The sequence below is a fragment of the Kogia breviceps genome, chromosome 1, assembly GCF_026419965.1.
Source record: "Kogia breviceps isolate mKogBre1 chromosome 1, mKogBre1 haplotype 1, whole genome shotgun sequence".
In the NCBI taxonomy this organism is placed as follows: Eukaryota; Metazoa; Chordata; class Mammalia; order Artiodactyla; family Physeteridae; genus Kogia; species Kogia breviceps.
The window spans coordinates 34,213,153-34,227,210 of NC_081310.1; the positions used below are offsets into that span (position 1 = coordinate 34,213,153).

General features: G+C 32.3%; 1 protein-coding gene across 2 annotated transcripts in view; it reads right to left on the reverse strand.

Moving 5' to 3' along the window:
- KIFAP3 (kinesin associated protein 3) overlaps window positions 1-14,058 on the reverse strand; it is a 160,249-nt gene that overhangs the window by 101,539 nt on the left and 44,652 nt on the right. For both annotated transcript variants that reach the window (XM_059042201.2, XM_067030492.1), the window contains exons 8-9: window positions 11,788-11,886; window positions 5,412-5,590 (exon numbers count right to left, since the gene is read on the reverse strand). In XM_059042201.2, the coding sequence (XP_058898184.1) occupies window positions 5,412-5,590; window positions 11,788-11,886 (278 nt within the window). The remainder of the gene's footprint in view (window positions 1-5,411; window positions 5,591-11,787; window positions 11,887-14,058) is intronic.

The window sequence follows — 14,058 nt, forward strand, 5'->3', positions numbered from 1 at the left end:
ATGAAAAACACATGTAAACACAGATAATCTCACAGAAAAAATGATACCAAAAGAATTAAATTTTAAAACACATATACCCACACAACACACATAATACAAAGATGAAGGAAAACTTCAAAGGGCCCATTAGTAGACTTGATATAGCTAATGCCAGGATTAGTAAACCCAGAGGTAGGTCAATAGAAATTTTCCAAACTGAACCCCACTCCATCCCCTAAAAAAATAAAAATGAGAAGAACAAAACACAGCAACACAGCATTCAAGAGCCACGAGACAATACCAAATGGATTAACATGTGTAACTGGAAGCCAGTAGAAGAGAGGCAGAAAGAGACAAAAGGAATACTTGAAAAGATAATGGCTAAGGATTTTCCAAGAACAATGAAGGACATCAAAACACAGATACATGTTCAAAGAACCCCAAGTAGAATACAACACACACACACATGAGTATGCCTGGCCATATTCAAACTTCGAAAATCAAAGATAAAATCTTGGAAGCAGGCAGAAAATAAAAGACTCACTTTATATAGAGGACAAAAGATAAGAATGACATCAGACACTTTTTATCAAAAACTATGCAAGCCAGAAAACAATGCAGAGGTATTTATGAAGTATGTCAACCTAGAATTCTGTATTCAGTGAAAATATCCTCTAAGAATCAGACATGAAACCAAAAGCTGGTTCTTTGAAAATATTAATAATACTGATAAACCACTAACCTCTTAAAAAAAGAGAGAGAAAGAGAGAAAAACAAATTACCAGTAACAGTAATGTAATCACTTCAGACCTTTGGACTCTGAAGATATAAGAAGGAAAAAGTACAAAAAATTTTATACCTATACATTTGACAACACTGATGAAATGGAAAAACTACTTGAAAGATACAAACTACAAAGCTACCACTCAAAAATAAACAGATAACCTAAATAGTCTTATAGGTATTAAAGAAATTCAAAGAAAGAAAAGTCTACGTCCAGATTACTTTTTTACTGGTGAATTTTATTAAACAATTAAGTAGAAATAATATCAATTCTACACAAACCCTTCCAAAAAAACTGAAGAGGGAATACTTCCCAACTCATTCTATGAGGTCAGACTTACCCTAATAGTAAAACCAGACCAAGACATAAGAAAACTATAAACTAGTAATCCCTCATAAACACAGACACAAAAATCTTTAACAATATATTAGCTAATCAAATCTAGCAATATATAAAAAGGCAATATATCATGACCAAGTGGTGTTTACCTGCTGAATGCAAGAATGGCTTAACATTTGAAAGTCAACCAATACAATTCACTATATTAACAGTCTAAAGAAGAAATACCATGTGATTATCTCAATTGATGCAGAAAAGGCATGTGACAAAATCCAACTACCATTCATGATAAAAAGTCTCAGCAAACTAGAACGAGAACAGAACTTACTTAAACCAATGAAGTATCTACAAAAAAACTATATTAAATTACATTTAGTAGTAAAAGACATTGTTTTCTTCCTAAAACCAGTAACAAGGCAGGGATGTTAAGTCACGGCATTCCTTTTTAACATCATACTAGAGGGCCTAACCAGTATAGTAAGACCAAAAAAAAAAGGCAAAAGAAAAGAAATAAAAAGTATAGAGCTAAGAATAGACAAAATAAAACTTTCTATTTACAAGTAATATAATTGTCTACTTAGAAAATCCCAAGTAAAAAAATGAATTTAGCAAGGTCACAGGACATAAGGTCAATATACAAAATTCAACTGTATATCTATGTACTATCATTCAACAACAGGAAACTGATTCTTTTTTTAAAGCTACCATTACAATGGTAGAACACGTAGGTATAAATCTAACAAAATATGTGCAAAATACATATGCTTAAAACTATGAAATGATGAAAAAAATCAAGAAACACCTAAATAAATGGAGAGTTATACCATGTTCGTGTATCGGAAACTTCAATATGGTTAAGAGACTGTATCCTGCCAAAAGATTCAATGCAATCTCAATCAAGATTCCAGGGTATTTTGTTAAAGAAATAGACTAGTTGATTCTAAAAATATGAAAAGATAAAGAATTTGAAATAGCCTGAATAACTCTGAAAAACAGCAACAACATTTGAGGGTTCACACTACCTTATTTCAAGATTTATTATAAAGCTACAGTAATCAAGACAAAAATGTATCAGTGAAAGCATAGAAACATAGGTTAATGGAACAGATAAGAGTCCAAAAATAAAAACACACATACATAGCCAACTGATTTTCAACAAAAACAGTACAAAGGCAATTTCAATATGGTGCAAAGGCAATTCAGTGGAGAAAGGATAGTCTCTTCAACAAATGGCGCAGGAACAATTGGAAATCCATATTCAAAACATGGATATTGAGCTATACATTGCACCATATGCAAAATTCACTAAAAATGGATGGATCACAGACTAAAACAATAACAACACAAACCCTACAAAACTCCTCAAAGAACACACAGGAAGAAATCTTTGTGACCTTGGGTTAAGAAAAGATTTCTTAGGTACAACACCAAAATACAATCCATTAAAATTTTTTTTGATATACTTGATTTCATAACAATTAAAACCTTTTGCTCTTCATAGGAAAATGAAAACACAAGCCACAGAAAAGTAGTAAATACTTGGAAACATAACTGATAAAAAGACATATTCAAAATACAAAAACAAGTCTGAAAACTTAATAAGAAAATAAGCAACCCAAGGAATATATATCCTCTCTGTTGTTCTTAAATTCATATTCTAATTATGACTTATTCCCTTTTAATCATATTGTATTTATATAAAAAATATGAAAACAATTTAAATCATTAATTGAAAGATTTTTTTATGCAAACTAAACTTCCTTTAAAATATATAACTCTAAAAAGCAAGGTCAGTATTAGTTCACTGTAACAGTAAAATGAACACTTTATTTAAATAAATAATACAACCTCACAAATAGATCAGTCATCCCTCCCCTCCATCCCTCTTAAATAAAAATGCCACAGGCTTCATCTGTTACTAATTATATTAAGTAATATTTTTCTTTCAAAAAAGCAACAGTACACACTGGTGGTTATGGCAAACTTAATAAAGTAACCTGGAGAGGTTCTTTTTTTTTTAATTTGTATTTCCATTGCAGAGAATGGAATGTAAAACATGTAGCCCAATCAGATAGTTAAACACTAGACAGTCTTCTAATCATGTTTCTGGTTGATAAAAGCCCAATCCCCAAAGCTAAATTTAGTCAGTCTCAACATGCAAAACCCTCTTAATTTTATGTCTCTAAAATGGAATTTATAGTTAATTAGTACTTTTATTAAAAGTTCTCTAGAAAGCGACAGTTTATCAAACAACTGACAAGCAAATTTATTTCAGCCTTTAAGTAATTATTTTTCAGTGCTTCTGAAAGCCAACATTTAAAAATTGCTTATACTTAGTCTTGCTAAAAACCTTTTTTAAAAAAAAAACAATATAAAATAAAAACAAAAAGAAATTTTGCCTTGGAGGCAGAGAAAAGGAGTAGGAAGCCAAATCCTGGAGACGTTTCCTTGAGCAAATTACTTAACCTCTCTAATCCTCTGTTACTTCATCTGTAAAATTAGGAGTTAATCTAAAAAATGTAAACATAGAGATAAGGTCCAGCTGAGCTCTAGAAATCCTAATTCTAAACAACACCCTTAAATAAAATGAATTCTTTTCTAAAATAAAAGATGAAATTCATAACATCTACACTAAAAACCCTGCCAATCAAATTATTCTTATGACCTTGGATGAATTACCTTTTCTGAACCTGTTTTTCCTCCCCAATAAAAAATGAGGTTTGATGAGACAATTTATATTGTATTTTCTGAATCTATGATTTTACCAGAAAATAATTTTAAATTATGTACCTGAGATCAGTTTTGACAGGATAAACACATAAGAAGAGTATTATCTAAATACAAATCTAAGCAATGCACAGTAGACACATGCTTATGGCAAATCAATTTGAATTTTGCAAACCTAATAAAGGTGATCTTATTCTAAACACATAAATGGAAGAATATATTTCAACTTACAGCAAGGGGAAGCAACTACTTAGCCACACTCTAACTATACTGAGTATATATATCACCATGTCATATTATTCTTGAATATAAGATTGATAAAAACAAAAACATGTTTTTGATTAAGTAAATTCAATCTTAAAACAGTATCAGACACAGTGATCATCAATAATCATCAAAACTAATGATGAAAATGACACATACTAAATATCTGTGGGTAAAATAAAATTTCATGTATTCCAAGTATCAGAATTCAAGGCACTTATTAAATCTAATTAATCAGTCTCAGGTTTTCAAAGAGCATGCCATGTTGTTCAATAAGCATAAGCTACTTCCTAGCTCATTAGATTTTTAAAGAAGGAAAAAGAACAGGTAGAACTACTATATATTTAGACTATCTGAAGGAGAATCCACTTATACCAATAATACACAGTCACATAATGACTTGTATTAACATGCAGTTCTAAAATAGTTTCCAATGGAGTTAAAGCCAATGATCCAATAATTCCATTTTGAGAAATCTATCCTAAGAAAATAAACAGAAATATAGACAAAGATGCATGTACAAATGTGTCCATTGAAGTCTTATTTATAATAGCTAAAATTATGAACAACTTAAGTATCTGAAGGCAAGGTATGGTTAATGTATGATCTATTTAATATAACACTGTGCTTACAAAGACTTTTTAATGACATGGAAAAAAGCAGGTATTTTTAATTCCATCTCTCTATATTTCTATATTATACATATTTTTCAGCTGGAGAAATAATATATGATCAATTTGTACTATTTCTTAAAGACAACTGCATCAACACAATATAAGATGGCAAAGAGGAACCTACTGTAATGATTCAAACAAGAAATGAAGAGTGTATAAATAAAGAGGGCATGAACTAACACAATGGCACTGGGAATAGAAAGAACAGATAGCTTCAAGAGATACTTAAGCAGAATCAACAGGTTGTAGCTACAAATTGGAATAACAAATGAGAAACAGATTGGGCTAAACTGTAATTCCACACACCAGAAATTCAGGAGAAAAAAATACCTTGGGGGAAAATAATAAGGCCAGATGACTCTGAAACACAATCTAAAGTTAAAATTACTTTCTATATATTATGTTTAATATGGAAAGATTCATTCTGTATAATATAGTAGGAAAATATTTTTATCCAGAAAACTTTAATTATCTGGATTATTAACTAATATGAAATATATTTCTTAATGAAGCCACTTAAGTGAGTTACTGCCATTGTAAAATTTTCATTCAGAATTATCTCAGTAGGGAGATAATGTGTTTACTTTTTATCAAAATATTCTAACTCAAAAATGGTGAACATGGGCTGTTTCAATGTAAGTTACCATATCATTTTTATTCTCCATAAAAATGCTGAGTTTCTTCAAAAATGACACAACTAGAATAAGCAGCTCAAAATTGTCCCGATCAAGAGCCTTCACCAGCATGTGAACTATGTTCTTGTTCCTCATCTTCAGCTCTGTACGTGTGTCCTCAGCAAGATTCAGAAGCAAATAAAGAGCAACTAGAAAAGTAAAATAAATGAGAGTTAAATAACTGGCACATTGAATCAACAATTTAATAAATCATTTCTACCCATTAAAGTAACATGTAGAAAACATGTATATTATGTTGAAAATTTTAACTAGTTAATTTATTCATTAGAAAACTATTATTATTGATATATGTGCTATATGAAACAAAACATATATAAAATAATATTCTTATGATGCTGAGAAAGATGCAATAACCAAAATAAGACAATGATTCCTACCCTCTTGGAGCTAAGAGCTTAATTGTAATCAAATGTCAATTAAAGGTATATGTTAGCAAATAATAAAACAGGCAAACACGTAGAAAACAAGGTAAAACTTCAACAATTAGGGGCTGCTGTGTTTAAAAATGTAGAGTACAGCTAGAGCTGAATTTAAGGATACTAAAACCTATTTTTCATATTCAAAATGAGATTTTGATAGTCACTACAGAAAATGGCCATATGAAATTCAGTAAAATAATTGTTACACTAACCAAAGTTGAGGCCACTGTCTACTAGTTCTAAGTAAAATTTCTTTTAGATACCAGTAATGAAAATGCTTACATTCTCATAAGAAACTCATTTAATTGTTCCCTTTTGACAGTGAGAATTATGTAACAAATAATGTTTCCCATTTGGCCTTGACTGACAGGAAGCTTCAGAGTTAAACCTGAAAGTTTTCTGTCAGAATTACATAGAATATTATGGCAAACATAGTCTTTTTGCTTTCCTGTTGTCCTGATTTTGCTCATTTTTTTAGTATTTCATTTTAATGTACTCTTATAAACCATCTCTAAACCTTTATGTAAAAAATATATGCATACATATAAACTTTTATTTAACAAGTATTTGAAACAGAAAAGCAATTCTCACTAATCAAGTACCTATTATATGTCAGGCACTGTACTAGTTGACATATAAACAGTAACCCATTTTAATTTTAAGACAATATTACAAGGCAAGAAATACTATAAAAACTTTTTACAGATGGGGAACCCCAGATTCAGAGAAGTTAAATACCTTGTCCTAGCCATACAGCAAGAAAACCCACCAGAAACCAAAGCTCACCCATTTACACTATTGCACCATGCTGACTTTCCATGCAAGGCACTAATAAAGGGTTTTAAAGTTGTGTTGAAAAAGCATATAGTAGACTTCTTCTTGCAACCAAGATAGATGTATGGGTTGAATAGTGTTCTCCTCAAATTTCCATCCACCCAGAACCTGGGAATTCGAACTAATTTGGAAACAGGGTCTTTGCAGATGTAACTAGTTAGGATGAGGTCATAACAGATTAAGGTAGACCTTGAAACCAATGACTGGGGCCCTCATAAGAAAAGAGGACATAACAGACAGATGCAGTGGGAAGAAGGCCATGTGAAGATGTGGGCAGAGAATGAATAGATGCAGTCACAAGCCAAGAAACACCAAGGACTACCAGAATCCACCAAATGCTAGGAAGAGCAAAGGAAAGATTCTTCTCTAGAGTCTTCAGGGGCAGCATGGCCCTGCTGAAATCTTGATTTTGGCTTTCTAGCCTCCAGAACTGTGAAATGTCTACTGTTTTAAATCACCCAGTTTTCAGTACTTTGTTTTGTCAACTCTGGGAAATTAATACATTAGAGGAGCAGGGACCTGATTGGAAACCCTCACCAGAAACAATAACAACAACAACAACAACAACAAAGACTAACATAGGAGTTTTCAGGACACTGAACACCCGATAATGAAGGATAGTTATCCCTGAGAGATAAGAAACAAATGACCTGGCCCATGATTGCCCCAGAATACTGTCTTGAGAGATTCCAGGTCATGAAACAGATAAGGAAAAATCCCAGCAGAAACCCAGAGAATTCTTGAATGAAGAGACGGAACCAAGGGACCAGGGAAGCCAAGGTGGCTAGAGTTCACAGAAAAGAATAACAGAGGGGACAGAGATGCAAAAAGAGAAGAGTTCCAGAGTTCTGCAGAGGTCTACTTTACATATTGAGCAGAGTACTGACTAGTCACACGTGTTACAAATCTGAGGCTGGGGGCAGAACAAAATGAAAGAATTAGAAGAAAAAATACATGAAGTACACCCAGAGCTGGAAATCATGCCTGTTTCTACCAGCTATACTGGAAACTTCATAATTAATGGGCCATTGGGTAGAGTTCTCACATGGGCCTTGCCTCAGTAGTATGGAACAATTAGTTTTAGACTAAATGCTGCTCATGTCCAAACTCACAAATCTTAAGAGCATGATCCAAAAGGATCAAACTGTTTCCAAGTAATTTAATTATGTCTCACAATAAAGCTCAGGAATAGAATATTTATAGAAATAAAATAATATCCATCACCTAATAATGAAAATTTCACATTGTCCTGCCTCCAATCAAAGATTATTAGCCATTCAAAAAAAGCAGGAAAACACAACCTGTAAGGTAAAGAAAAATCAGCTAACTGAAACTGTTCTAGAACTGACACCACAGTTAGAATGATCGAACATGAACATCAAAATAGTTATATAACTGTATTCCAAATTTTCTAAAAGTTAAGTAGAGACATGGAGGATATACAAAAGAGTAAATCAAACATCTATCAATGAAAACTACAATGCCTGAGATTGTATACTAAATGGAATTAACGGCAGCTTAGAGACTGGAGAAGAAAAGATTAGTGAAATTGAAGACATAACTAGAAACTATCCAAAATTAAACACACAAAGAAAAAAAACAACAGCAAAAATGTAAAGAGTATCAGTAAACTATGGAAAAAACATCACATGACCTAATATACCTGTAATTGGAGTCCCTGAAGAAATAATAATTGATAATTTTCCAAATTTGATAAAAAATATAAATCCACAATCCCAATAAGGTCAGTGAAATCCAAGAACAAGAAACACGAAGAAAGCTACACCAAAGCACAATATAATCAAACTGGTCTAAACAAATGATGAAGAGACTATTTTTAAGTGGCCAGAGGGAAAAAACCTCATATACAGATGAAGAAAAGATAAGGATGACAGCAGACTTCTCATCAGAAACAATGCAAGCATGTCAACAGTGTAACAGTATGTTTAGCAAATAGAAATAAGCTGTCAACCTAGAATTATAAAGCAGTAAAAATATTTCAAAAAAGAAAAAAAAAAAAGAATTTCTCAGATGTAAAAAGATAAAATAATTCATTAGTAAATCTATCTTGTGAGAAATATACAAGGAAGAAAATGACAACAGAAACATGATCTTCACAAAAAATAGTAGAATCAGTGGAAATAGTAACTATATAAGTAAATATATAAGGTTATTTTCTTAATATTTAAATATCTTTAAAGTAAAATTGACTGTTTATACAAAAACAACAATGTATTATTGGGTTTATAACAGATATATATATATATATATATATATATATATATATAAACCTCATGGTAACCACAAACCAAAAATCTATAATAGATACAACACAAAAAGAGACAAAGGAATCCAAACATAACATTAAAGGCAGACATCAAATCACAAGGGAAGAGAGCAAAAGAAGGGACCATAAAAGGACTATTAAAAAAAAAAACCCAAAACAATGAACAAAATGGCAAAAAGTACATACCTATCAATAATTACTTTAAGTGCAAATGGACTAAAAGCTCCAATCAAGGCATAGAGTGGCTGACTGGATACAAAAACAAGACCCATGCGTATGGTGCCTATAAGAGAATCACTTCAGATCTAAAGCCACAAACCAAATGAAAATGAGAGGATATTAAAAGGTATTCCATGAAAATGGAAACAAAAAGAAAAATGGGGTAGCAATACTTATATCAGACAAATAGACTTTAAACCAAAGACTCTAACTAGAGAAAAAGAAGGACATTACATAATGATAAAGGGATCACTCCAACAAGAAAATACAACAATTTAAAATATACATGCACGTGGAAACACAAAGACCCTGAATAGCCAAAATTATATCTCCAGCTTTGTCCTTTACAAAGAACAGAGCTGGATATATCACACTCTCTGATTTCAAACTATACTACAAAGTCACAGTAATCAAAACAGTATGGTATGGCATAAAAACAGACACATAGATCAATGGAACAGAATAGAGAGTGCAGGAATAAACTCACATTTACATGGTCAATCTACAACAATGGAGGCAAGAATATACAATGGCTAAAAGACAGCTTCTTCAATAAATAGTGTTGGGAAAATTAGACAACTACATGCAAAAGAATGAAACTGGACTACTTTTTCACATCATATACAAAAATAAACTCAAACTGGATTAAAGCCTTAAATGTAAGACCTGAAGATGTAAAACTAGTAGAAAACATAGGCAGTATGCTCTCTGACACCAGCCTTAGCAATAATTTTTTGGATATATCTCCTCAGGCAAGGGAAACAAAAGTAAAACAAACAAATTGGACTACATCAAACTGAAAAGCTTTTACACAGCAAAGGAAGCTAGCTATCAACAAAATGAAAAAGCAGCCTAAAGAAAGAGAGAAGATATTTGCATATCATATATCCAATAAGGGGTTAATATACAAAATACACAAAGAACTCACACAACTCAACATTGAAAAATCAAACAACTCAATTAAAAAAATGGGCAGAGGAAGTGAATAAAAATTTTTCCAAAGAAGACTACAGATGGCCAACAGACACATGAAAATGCTCAACATCACTAATCATCAGGCAAATGCAAATCGATACTACACTGAGATACCATCTCACACCTGTCAGAATGGCTATTATCAAAAAGACAAGAGATAAATGCTGGCAAAATGTGGAGAAAAGGGAACCCTTGGTGTACTGTTTACAGGAATATAAACTGGTGCAGCCACTCTGGAAAACAGTATGGTTGTTCCTCAAAAAGTTAAAAATAGAACTACCATATGACCCAGCAATCCTACTTCTGGGTATATATCCAAAGGAAATAAAATCACAATCTCAAAGAGATATCTGCACTTCCATGTTCACTCCAGCATTATTCATAATAGTTAAGACGTGGAAGCAACCTAAGTGTCAATACATGGATGAATGGATAAAGTAGATGTGATATATATTTTATATAAAATATTATATAACATATATTACTTATATATTATATACTATATATATAAAATAGAATATTACTTGTTTATGAAAAAGGACGATATTCTGACATTTGCCACAACAAAGATGGATCTTGAGGGCATTATGCTAAATGAAATAAGTCAGATGGAGGAAGACAAATGCTATATGTTCTCACTTATATGCTTATATATGGAATCTAAAAACGCTGAGCTCACAGAAACAAGTAGTAGATTGATGGTTACCAGACACTGGGTTGTGGGGGAAATGGGAAGACGGTGGTCAAAGAATACAAACTTTCAGTTATAAGACGAGTAAGTTCCAGGATCTAATATACAGCATGGTGACTACAGGTAAAAATACTGTACTGTATACTTGAATGGTGCTATGACAGATCTTAAATGTTCTCACCATAACAACAACAACAAAATAGTAATTATGTGAGGAGAAGGATTTGTTAAGTAATCTTATTGTGGTAAACATTCTGGAACATATACTTGTATCAAACCATTACACTGTATCCCTTAAACTTACACAGTGTTATATGTCAATTATATCTCAATAAAGCTGGGGGAAAATATCAATAGTCAGCTACAAAGCAGGAATTGAATGCACACTTGAAAGTCCCACATCATTCTTACTAACGACATAAGATTTTGCATCTTATCAATGACTGAGAAACCATACTATTGAACTGTTAAATCTCTCAACAAACCCCAGAAAGATGAGACTATTTTTTATTAAAGAGAAATATTTTGAAAAGTTTTACATCAATTTCCTAGGAAAGGAACAAAACTGTCACCATATAAGATACATATAGCAGGGTTTGAGAGACAAGATTCTTATTATTGAAAAGGTCATACATTGGATTAAAAAATCCTTTCTGATTAATACAATTTCAAGAATGTAATTTATACATTTAAGAGCTGAATGGGGCTTTTTGGTAGAAAGATAATGGAGTGAAACTTAAAATATCATTATCAATGCTAAAGACAGAAGATTCTATAGTACATTAAAATTCATAGAACTTTCAATTAGTCTGGTATTAGCTTTATTTATCTGAAAAAAATAGAACAAGCTGAATGTATAGTAAGAACTTTGTTGCGTTCTCATTGCTTAGGTATTCATACCTCGTAAGAGCTGTTCCTGTTTTACCACAAGCCCCTGGTATTTTTTAAAGGTTTTTTCATAATCTTTTCTCAAGGTTTGGTTTTCAGGGTCTTCATCAAGTAAACAAGTTAAGGATCATCCATATTCATTGAAGCAAAGAAAACCTAATGAAAAATACTATGAAGAACAGTGCTAATAAATTTTATGTGCAATTTTATCCAGTTATTTTCTGTAACCAATAGTTTAATTAAAATATTATTCACTGCACAATTGTGTTATAACAGATCTTCTTAACCAAGTGCTCGAGGAATTGCTTGCAGACCCTGGGTGAACACATGTTTAGGCTTCACCAAGTACTTGAATCCTCAGAAATTGTATGTAAATATTTTATGTATGTGCACAAGTCTCTAACTTTCACCAGATTAAAAAATAGGTCCATGAATCAAAAAGGTTACAGCCTAGGGCTTCCCTGGTGGCGCAGTGGTTGAGAGCCCACCTGCCAATGCAGGGGACACGGGTTCATGCCCTGGTCTGGGAAGATCTCACATGCCGCAGAACGGCTGGGCCCGTGAGCCATGGCCTCTGAGCCTGCGTGTCCGGAGCCTGTGCTCCGCAATGGGAGAAGCCACAACAGTGAGAGGCCCACATACCACAAAAAAAAAAAAAAAAAAAAGGTTACAGCCTTAAAGAATGATTTAGTTAATACGAATAGTGAATTCCACTTCAGACAGATGTCTAGTATATTGAAAGGACGTTGATTATATCTAAAGCTTTTTAGCACCCTCTTTAGACTACATACAAAAAGAGAAATATCCCAAAGTTAGAGAAAAACAAAATTTAAAAATTATATCTTATAGCCCCAAATAGTTCCTTGGATACCTGCAGAAATAACCAATTACTTCAGTATGACTTCAGGATCCCCAAGCACTCAAAAACATCCCCCTTGTTGAATGCCACTTGCATCACAACACAAGGAAACTTAAGACTTCATAAAAGTAATATTTTAGGAAAAATGGCCAGAATTCTAATAGGTCATTTTTATATTCCTTCAATTATTGTAATCCATTGATTCGGAGACACATTTTTTGCACATCTTAACATCTCCAGAATTTGAATATATCTTATAATCCATGATATATCATAGTTTTAATTGGAAGCATCTTTCTCCTTTTGTAGTGGTTCATAGATAATGGTGTATCTTACATTGAATGGTGTCTAATATTTATAGGAAGATGATATGTCCTAAAAGATCAGTTCTTGTCACCAAGCAATCAAAAAGTATAAATTAATGATTGCTAAAAGTCCCATTAGTGGTTCTCTCTGTATCCCCCCCCACCTTAGTTTCCATGAATTTTAGGTATATTTAGGAAACTTGGGACTCAAAAAATGACCTGAAGTCTCCAGGATTATTGAGTTGTCCACGTGGTTTAAGTCAACACCAATCTACATGACAGAAGCTTACAGCACACACACAGAAAATGTCTAAACCTATAAAGATCCTAATTAAGAAAAGTCAAATCTGTGTGTGTGTGTGAGAGGGTGTATTTTTATAGTGCCTTGGGTATTCCACGAAGGGGAGGTAAAAAATATGAGATATTGAGCACAACAGAAATAATATTTTTACTTTTTAAAAGAGATCAATAAATAATGGGTTCAAAAGAAAGTTACCGGTATGACTTGTCATCTGTAAAACATGTCATATTAGACAGATATGAATAAGCCAGGGCTTTCAATTTAGAATTAAAGTTGTAGAAGAAATATGACAAATATCTTCATATATAAGAAATGTGATATTAAAGAAAATATCCTTATTCTATATTGCTTCAGTATGCAAGATTAGAATCAAGGGATAGAAGTTATTGGGAACTAGACTTTAGTACACTAAGCAAAAAACCATTATAATAAATAGAATGTCAAAGAATGAGCTAAATCAATAAGCAGTGACATGATAAGGAAGAGACTAAATAATTGATTTGTAAGGGAAGTTGCAGAAAAGATTCTTGTATTGAAAGGTTAAAAGTGATTCTTTTTAAGGTTCCTTTCACAGGTTCTATGCTTCTGCAGGCATCTCGAATTTGTATGTAAGTCCAAAATACTTTTTCTAATTAGAAAAATAGAATTTAAAACTATCTTCTTCACCAAATTCACACTCATTCCAATCAAAGTCACCTTATTACACAGAGAAAACTACATAAGCAACAGTGGTGAGCCAGACTTCAGGTAACTAAAGGATCTTAAGGGACAAAATAGCACAGTCACTTAGAGACTCACCAATTCAGTTATCCAGGACC